General features: G+C 45.3%; 1 protein-coding gene across 1 annotated transcript in view; it reads left to right on the top strand.

Moving 5' to 3' along the window:
• Window positions 1-4,006: 4,006 nt before the first annotated feature.
• Window positions 4,007-9,597, top strand: part of ERC1 (ELKS/RAB6-interacting/CAST family member 1) — a 267,410-nt gene continuing 261,819 nt past the window's right edge. Inside the window, exons 1-2 of the mRNA XM_026052172.1 lie at window positions 4,007-4,030; window positions 8,578-9,411. Coding sequence (XP_025907957.1) covers window positions 8,743-9,411 — 669 coding nt within the window. The 5' untranslated portion in view covers window positions 4,007-4,030; window positions 8,578-8,742. The remainder of the gene's footprint in view (window positions 4,031-8,577; window positions 9,412-9,597) is intronic.

Raw genomic sequence — 9,597 nt, 5'->3', positions numbered from 1 at the left:
CGTGGCGAGTCCAGCGCCCGGGATACCCCTCCGTGGCAACAGGGCGAGGCGCGCTGGGTGCGGGCGCAGCCGGGGGCAGTTTCCCACAGGGACCCTCAGGGCTCCGCGGGAGGCCGACCTGCGGAGAGCTCCAGGGCAGGAGGCCACGGAATAGGAGCTACTGGCAGGAGCAGGACTGGGCCCAGAGCCAACGTGTGTCTCATGCTCCATCCAAACTTATTTGGGGGGCGTTTGATGTACATCAGGGGGTTATAACCAAGTAATATGTTAAATCCAACAGGTTGTAACGGAAAGAGAGAGAAGGGGGGAAAAAAAGCCCCCGCAGAGCTGGGATGCTCAAACAATGGCCAGTTAGCGCAGGGTGCCYGAGGCCGTAACCCCCTCTGCTCCCCAGGGCTGCCGTGTGGCCAGCAGCAGCATCCAGCGGGGCTGACCCCCGTCCCCGCCGGCGCTGCCCCAGCCTGCAGCCCCACACACCAGCGCCTGCCCGAGCTGGGGCGCGTGCCCCGCGTCGGGCTCACGGATCCGTCTGCAGCCCCAGCGAGCAAGATTAACAGGCGAAAAAATAMCCCCCCCCTGCCCACGCCAGTATAAGCCATGTTGACTTTATTGGGTTAAAACTCAGTAATTGAGTTTTGTCAATAGCCAGACTGCCTGGCTAATAATTAGATAACAAGGTGAGACAGCTGTACTGAGTATGGTTTAGTTTTAGAAGCATGGCTGGTTCAGAGCTTTAGTATGGAGTAGTAGTTCCCTCAATAGTTGGGTTTATTACTTTACTATGTATTCCAGAAATCTGGAGTTGGCAGATTCCATCAAGCTGCAACTAGAGAAAGTTTGGGAGCTGGTGGGTAGAACATCAGTTTATCATGRTATTGGATGTAACTTTGCCATTACCCAGTCATCCAAGAAAACATTTTAGCTCTCATCACATGAATATAAGGATGTTAAYAGGTTTTCTTCAGTTTGGATTTGGGTTCTCTGGGCTTGATTAAGGCGTGGTATCTCTCACAAGTGCTAGCATTGTCTCTTTGATCCTGTCATAAGCTCCCATTTGATTCTCTTCACATAATTTCTCATGTCTAACATCTGGTTAACAGCTTGATTGACACACATGCACAGAAACAAAGCCAATGGCCACCACCACCACCAACAAAAAAAAAAAAAAATGATGAAAACCCCAAGGTTTGGCATTTGCACATCCAGCACCTTTTTGTTGGCTGTCAGTTCTGGATCATGAGAGGATGTTTCACAGTGCTGTTGCAGCCTGCGTGTCAGCTCCGGGTGCTGTCTGCTTGTTTCGTGTGCTGGGATGCAGCCCTGCCCTTTGTGCCCTGTGCCCCCATCCCTCTATCTCCAGGCAGTTGCTTTGCAAGGATATTCCTGCAAAAGCRTCTCCGGGTATGAGAGGCTCCTCGGCTGAGCTGCTTGACAGCTATAGGTAGGTGTGAAAGGCCTGGCTTACATAGGTCTGGCGTGCAGGGTGCTCAGCCCTGCATGGGTGTATTTGGGAATCCAATTGGCTGCTGCATTTAAACAGTGACCAGTGTGTCTGTGTTGCTGCTGGTGGTTAAGCTAAGGCTTAAACCCTGCAGGGTTCCCTGGGCCGCTGCATCTCAGCGGATGGCCATGGGAGACAGGGAGATCCAAGGCTGCTCAGAACAGTGGTGTTTCCTAGTGTGCAGGTTGTGACTACGTGGGACACACAGCGTGGCTGTCATCAGGACAAGGCTTGGAGGAGAATTCTGCGAATGGACCTAGTGGTGTTACCTGTGCTGAGCTGGGGCTCGTTGTCTGTGTGGGTTCGTTGGTGCTTCTTGGTGCTTTTGAGCTATTTTGGTTRGTTTTAGCATTGGGTTTCTTTGCATCTTCGCTACTGTTGTGGGAAGTTGGTTACGTGTTGCCTGGGCAAAGAGACGCAGCCTTGCGGGCACCCGGTATCCGCTGGCTGCGTAATCTAAAAACTGATAATCGGCCTTTCAATTTTTTAGCATTAGGCTGACAGAAAAATCATGTCTACAAGTCCTTAATCTTCCATGTGATTAGAAGGGCAAGGGTTATTTTAGTTGGAGCTAATTCATCACTAGTAAGTTCATGTGTGTGTGTTCTGACTGCTGCTGCTTTTTGTGTTTTGAGATAATTTAAAAAGAAAAATAAATGTCAAATTTTGTTACTTGTTTTGGCTGTAGTTTACATGACACTCTTGTAGTCAGCTCCAATTTGCTGCCCAGCACGAGTCCCAGTTTGCTTACCTGTGTCAGGGTTGAAAACATAGGACTTGGAAGGACCATGGGGGTCACTAGGTCCCATCCTGGCAGCCCAAACAAGCATCTGGAGTTGGGTGAGTCCATGGTAAAATTGCGCTACAGGCAGTCCATCCTGTAGTGATTTTCCTGCTGGGAGCAAGAGACTTGAAGCTATAGCAGAGAACAAGTGCCTGAGCAGTGCCCAAGGCTGCCGACAAACCTGGAAAGCCTTAAAATGCAAGTTCTAGGTTTTCTTAAAAAAAAAAAAAAGTGCTTCACTCTCCTGAGGAGGACAGAAAAAAAATCCAGCCTCACAAAGGGAAAGATGTTGCTGTGGCACCTAAATTTAGTGACCAGGATAACCCCTAGCCTGCTGTGAACAGAACTGCCTTTGAGGAATACTGAGACCTTTAGAAATAACTGTGACACCTTCCTTGTGTTCTGCCTCTAGCTGCAGCTAATCTGCAGAGTCCTCAAAACAAAAACCCTATGAGCAAGTGGTCTGTAACAAAGAATAAAGGAAAGATTTAGCTAAAATGCTTGTGTTTTTAAAATAAGCATTCTTTGTCACCTTCTTTGATGGGAGGGAAAGATGATATGAAGGAATGGAGTGGTGGTGAAAATATAATTTTATGCTGATAACACTACAGGAATTGTAAGAAACTAACATGAGTTGAAACTGCACCTTCAAAAAAGTTGCCACGGAACAGAGCACATTGTACCTTTTAATTTGTGTGCTCACTGTGGAATAAGTAGATGTGGTGAAAGAAAAAGTCCGCTTAAGGGTGATTAAAATTAACCAGGAAGCCAATAGGTAGTTGTAGTGTCTGATATCCAGAGGTGGTGTATTCAAACTGTACTGTTTTCTAGGAATAGAGGAATGGGAAGCAGATCTGTGTGGGGTTTTTTTTTTTTTTTTCTTTTTTTGAAGAAACACAGACCTGTATAATGGGTCTGTTTCCAGGTTCGTGCATGCCGTTTGTGCTAACCCTCCAACTTTCCAAGTATATAACAGGAAAGTCTCTTCAGATTAAAAACTGTCTCTGACAAATGGCTGCTTTTGTTTGTTTCTTTGTTTTCCTTCAGATGTTAGGGTCGGAGTTCATGGATTTTTGCCTTATTAAAAGTATGGTTCTCAGTCTGTTCAAGTCACCTAAAGATTCTCAGCGATTTTTGAGAGATTTCTTTTTCTGGGGTCTCCTTGTGTTTAAGAAAGGGAAGAGAAATGTGTCAGATGACAGCTCTGCTGTCAGTGAGACAGAACTGCTGCTCTTGGTRAGTTTGGCAGATGTTCAAGGAGGTGAACTTTTAAAAAGATAAATGTTTGAAAAGCATCAAACACATTGGTGCTTTGGCATCAGTTCTTACACTGAGTATCTAGGAATGAGAATCAATCATAGTATGCAAAGTTACTATTTCTGTCTCTTTTTCTGCCTCAATTTTTGTTTTGCCTGCTTAGCAGCCTTGCTGTCAAGGCCATGAGGATAAGAATATTTTGATCAACAGCCCGTAGGCCACGGATTCAGTGCCTTGTTGTCAGCACTGGTTGGCTTGTAAACTTTTTACTATCCATTTTTGTGTTATAGTCACTTGTAACAAAAGAAGTAATGAGCTGCTTTTACCTTCCTACMCAAGTCAGACACGAAATCTGTAATACAGTACGAAGATGAACGTGCACGTTCTTTACGTAAAGACACGCAGCATCTCTAGCTCTTGTAGCTCCCCATGTCACCAGCGAGTCACTGCATCTCACGGCTTCTGTCTTTGTTTCGGCTCGTGCACCTGTRAGTAGTTGGGAATCTTGTCTGTTCTCTCATCATGCCCTTTGTCTGCCCCTCAAATAGGGTATGTCAGGCAATTTTTACTGCAACGTTTTCTCTTCACAAATTCACCCCTTTCTTTCCCTTTCTTCTGGAGCCTGAGTTCCTTTCTATAACATAGTTCTCCTTGATTAACCATTACAGCACGAAAATAGGAAGGATTGTTACCGTTTGCTAATGAAGTTCAGTGTGTCTGCTGTGCTCTGTTGGCTGCTGAACGCYGCCCTTGCCAGGGCTGCCTCTTGTTGCTCTTGCAGAGCTGAAATTCAGAGCGGTCCTTGTGCAAACAGGGCTCAGTGCCCCAGGGAAGCAGGCAAGTTCAGCAGCGCGCGGGGAGCCGAGTGCGCGGCCGCCGTTGCACTGACAGGGTTACTGCCCTGCCAGATGGGCCCTCCGGCCGAGGCTGCGGTCACACTGCCGGATTCCCGGCTCTGGGACGCTCCTGCTGCTCCATAGTTGGCTCTGCAAATGTGTTTTTGTTTGTTTGTGTTTGTTTTCTTTTTTGACTTATGTCACTCATGAACTGAAGCTGCAGAGAAATAAGGAGAAAATGTTACTTTCTGAAGGCTGCTAAAATTCTCCTTAATTTTTTTTTCTTTTACAACTGTAAATGGAGATCTGCCTATGCTCCTGCAGTGTGTTTCTCTGCATTTGGCTTGCTGACTAACTCAGATGTAGCTGCAGTGGTGCCACTCTACCCTCTGGAGTGGGAGGAGTAGGGGAGGCTTCACGTGTCGCTATCCCAGAGCCCTTCTCCAGAGGCGGCCGGAACGTCGCGTTCCCGCCGCCTGGTTTTCCGAGGGCGTTTGCCCTCGGAGCTGTTGCTTCACATAAATACTGGAAGCCAGGGCTGAGCATGACAGCGTTGATAAACACGTCTCCTTCTGTCGAGAGCTCTGCCTTGAAATTGATGAAGAATTTCTTATGCTTGTGGTGTGCTGGAAATGCTGGGAAGAGCTAACTTAATTGAAATCTACTGAATACTTGGAAAGTAAGTGTGTGGGGGAGAAAACACAAAGACATTCTTCTCCAATTCAGCTTTACTGGTCTTGTCMTTTTCCTCACCTTCCAGGAGGGAATAGTGCTCTTGCCCCTTCCTAGGTTAGTTAGCACTATTCCTAGGTTAGTTAGGGGCAAGGTTAGTAGGGGTTAGTTGATTAGTCCCTTCCTAACGCTCTTACAGCTGCATTTGACTACTGCTTCAGCCTGGCAGCCTCCAAGAAGTTGGCAGCTTTCTTGCTGCTTTGAGTATACATTTTTATGGATATATTGATGGTTCTAGATATTGCTGTTCTTCTTGGGATAGTACCCACTTTGCAGTATTGAAAGAGGCAGAATTCTCCATTACTGTTCACTTACTGTGACAAGGCTGTTACAGCACAGATTTTGGTTGCCTTATATTGCTCCTTAGTCCATTTAAACATTTATTGTGAAACTGGAAACATGCTCTCACAGTTCATGATGTTCATCTCTGAGTATTTTTAGACAGCTACCTGTGACTTTTTTTCTTAAATATGTTTTTCTTGCCTGTCACTTCAATCTGTTGGAAAGATATATTGGTACCTTATCACTTCCCAATAGAAAATGTGAACATATCAGTGTGTTTCTTTTTTAATCTCTCCTCAATATTGTGCAACTCATTTTTTTTTTTTTATGCTTCTGATAACCTTTATGTCTCTCAAGCTTTTCTAGAATATCTGACAGAGCATTTTCAACTAAATCTCCAGCACATTTATCACGTATCTCCATACTTGTAAAACTGTTATGCCAAATTCTAAGCTTCTACATGAAGTTTTTACCTTGGCTGAGATTAATCTTTTGAGATGGTTTTTATTTAGCTTGCAGGCACGATGCTCTTTGGAAGTTTATGTTTGCACAGAAGCCCATGCCTGACGTGATCTAGATCCCAGAGATGTGGAAGTGTTCAGGCCGCTTTGAGGGGTAAACTTGGTTAGCACTAGCTTGAGTGGCTCTGTGCTTTTCACTTATAGCCTAGTAAATGTATATGAGGAGTCCCTCATAAGGGCTGCTCTGCTGCTCACTTGGTAGTGTGACTGAGAAGAGGCATTTCTGTCACTTCTTTGACCTTCCTGCTTGCAGGATGAGGGATGTTTTTTGCTATTATGAATTGTCTTGATATCTACTTTTGCTACTGGCTTCCTAATAACAATAAAATGACATGGCTGATAAATGGTACTAGGGAGGAAACAAAGCAAGGAAGCTGATATATTTTGTGACAGACCACTCACTGGGCTGAGCTGTGGCACATCTCTGTACCACTGAAAACACATAAAGGCCGCATGGGGAGGAAAGTGTATTTAGTTAATAATCTTCACAATTGTAAAGTCTAAAAACTGTCTAATGGAAGTCCTCATTGCTAAGCCTCCAAGAAAAATACTGTGTTTTTTGTTTTGTTTTCCAGTTTCCAAAACCAGGTGTGTGTATTTGTTTCAAGCAACTATTGACTTTTTGGAAAGTGAGTAGTGTAAGGTATGGATTTGATGCTGGAGTACATGGAGAGTCAAGTTTTGCATGTGTCTGGTCTTAGGATCCTTTCTGTAACTGTAGTTATGTTTTAACTAGTCCCCTCACCCTAGCAGCTGGTGTCTGTACTCTGAATAACTTGATTTTTCTAGAGTAGTGGAAGGAACKGGACCTGCAAAACAGAACTTGATTCGAATTAGTATGTAACTGTTACTTTGGCTTAAGGTGGAAGAAAATGCGTCTGATTTTATGGCAYGTTGGCACATCACTACTGTACAGCAGACTGTGCTACCAGCTGCTTTCAGCTGTGTGGGAAGTTACTTTTCTGTCACGGACATTAATCACTTTCTCTCTTTGAAAAGCTATTAATAGGTTGACAAAATGCTAGCTAAAGCACAGAGAAAGCAGTTTTGTGGGGCTAAGKAGATTTTTTTCCTTTTTGCAGTGATTGGCTTATTAAAAAGTGACAATATTAAAACAGTATTAAAAATACTGTTAACATTACTGTTAACAGTATTAAAAACACTATTTTCTGTGTTTTGGGAGAGRATGCTTTAATTAAGGTGTACAGGATGCAACATAACTACTCTGTCAGCTGTTAAGAGAATAAGAATTTGCAAGGATTTAATGTTTTGAGTTTCTAGTAAATGAATTAAGTGCTTTTGGTTTGGGTTAATTTGCCGTGAATGCAAACTCCCGTAGAATGTGTTACATCCTCCTTAAGAAAACTYATGTCACTTATTTTAAGTGCTCGACTGGTATCACAGCAGCATTATTAGCACGTGGGTGTCTCAAATACCGAGATTAGTCTGAAATAGCTCTTTCTGTTYGGAAAAAGTGAATGTTGTCTCCCAGATCTGGGKCACAGTGTCTTGATCATTGAAGTCAGCCTGCCAAAACATGGTAGATTTTGTTATAGAGGTTATTTCTCCACTGGTTTGCATGAGGATGTGTGGGTAAAATAAAAGAAACTTTCTATATGTGACTTATTTTTTTATGATTGTATTTTATCATTTTAAGTATCATTTTTGGTCTCACAACCACCAGTTTTGCAATTTTTTTTCTAAGTGTACTCCTCTTTTTAAATCTAATTTTCATCTGCTTGCCTAGTTGTTGTCTGGCAGGCATGCCCTCGTTCATAGGCCTAGAAAACTTGGATGATTCCTGATATCTGGAAATAGGTTGGACAAAAAGTGGTACCAAAGAACATGGGCTGGKATATGCGTAATGTTGCTCTTTGGACACTATTTATGTAGTGTCAGTATAGAAATATAAGGGATTTTATTGCATGTTTCGCCAGAGTAGTGCATGTGGAGCAAGTGGAGGGAACCACAGCATGTTGCTCTGCTTGTGTGGAGCTGCTGCTTTTTGAAGAGGTCCCTGCTCTTGGAGTGCAGGATGGAACTGATCCAAGGCCATAAACAAAAAGTGTATAGGCCTTTACTCAGGTTGGTTGCAGATTTCAGAGTTATGTTGGAGAYTTGGCTGAGTGACTGTCAGAATTATTTCACCAAATACTGAGTTTGCATTTGACAGATTATTTTCACAGTGACAGAGTTTAGAAACTTAAGGGCCTACAGAAGCAACCAGTACTTACACAAACCATTGAATAGACTTCTGGTTTTGATTGCTCCTCTGGCTCAGAAAAGCAGCAGATAAAGGATAAGGGCTTGTTATGTCTATATAAGGGCCCTATAAGGGCTATATCTAATAGGAAAATTAGATTGCTTTTGTAGAACTTGGTGCCTGACTAAAAAATAAAAATTTTTGACTTAAAAATTGATGAATACTGTATGGGGGGTGTTATCTCTTTACTGTGATAATATAGTAATGGAAAAAATAGGAAGAAAGTCCCTTTCTGATTTCAAATATTAGGTTTCAAATAATGGATTTTTAAAATCTTTTTTCCTTAAGAGGATGTTGAAAGTGTGCGGAAGAAATGTAACAGTAGTGGAATGTAACAAATGGAATGGAACAAAATATTTGTGCTAAACGAGGTRCTGAATGTGTCGTCTCTCTTGATACAGATATGGTGCCGAGCATCACGAGCACGTGACTTCAAAGATGCACGCGTGGATGTGTTACAAGTCGTGACTGGCCTTAACCTGACGTAGAGCCGCGCGGGACCTCCTCGGGATTTGCCCCGCGGCCGTTCTCCGCGCGCGGGAGCGGCGGGCGGCCCCGGCGCCACCATGTACGGGAGCGCCCGCTCRGTGGGCAAGGCGGAGGCGAGCGGCCAGAGCCCGGGGCGCTCGCCGCGCCTGCCGCGCTCGCCGCGCCTGGGCCACCGCCGCACCAACAGCACCGGGGGCGGCTCCGGGAGCGCCGGCGGCGCCGGCGGCGGCAAAACCCTCTCCATGGAGAAYATCCAGTCTTTAAACGCTGCCTACGCCACGTCCGGCCCCATGTACCTGAGCGACCACGAGAACGTAGGGGCGGACACCCCCAAAAGCACCATGACCTTGGGGCGGTCTGGGGGGCGGCTGCCTTACGGCGTGAGGATGACCGCGATGGGAAGCAGCCCCAACATCGCCAGCAGCGGAGTGGCCAGCGATACCATTGCGTTCGGGGAGCACCACCTGCCTCCGGTGAGCATGGCCTCCACGGTGCCCCACTCGCTGCGCCAGGCCAGGGACAACACCATCATGGATCTGCAGACGCAGCTCAAAGAAGTGCTGCGGGAAAACGACCTGCTCCGCAAGGACGTGGAGGTGAAGGAAAGCAAGCTGAGCTCGTCGATGAATAGCATCAAGACCTTCTGGAGCCCYGAGCTCAAAAAGGAGAGAGCCCTGAGGAAAGATGAGGCTTCCAAGATCACTGTTTGGAAGGAGCAGTACCGAGTTTTGCAGGAAGAAAACCAGGTTTGTCTCCTAATGTCACAGTTGTGTTCGTGTATAAATGCGGGCAATAGCRGGATTAAATGAATTTAACAAACGTGCGCCTCGCTCTTGCAGGCAAATATATTAGTGCTTTTCCCCACAACTGGTGTGAAGGAGAAACGTTGTGCCTAAACGTTTGTTGTCAGAACTACAAGTCACCCCTGAGGG

Source organism: Nothoprocta perdicaria, unplaced genomic scaffold (assembly GCF_003342845.1).
Source record: "Nothoprocta perdicaria isolate Ctin4 unplaced genomic scaffold, notPer1 scaffold_84, whole genome shotgun sequence".
In the NCBI taxonomy this organism is placed as follows: Eukaryota; Metazoa; Chordata; class Aves; order Tinamiformes; family Tinamidae; genus Nothoprocta; species Nothoprocta perdicaria.
This window is presented reverse-complemented; position numbering and strand designations above follow the sequence as displayed.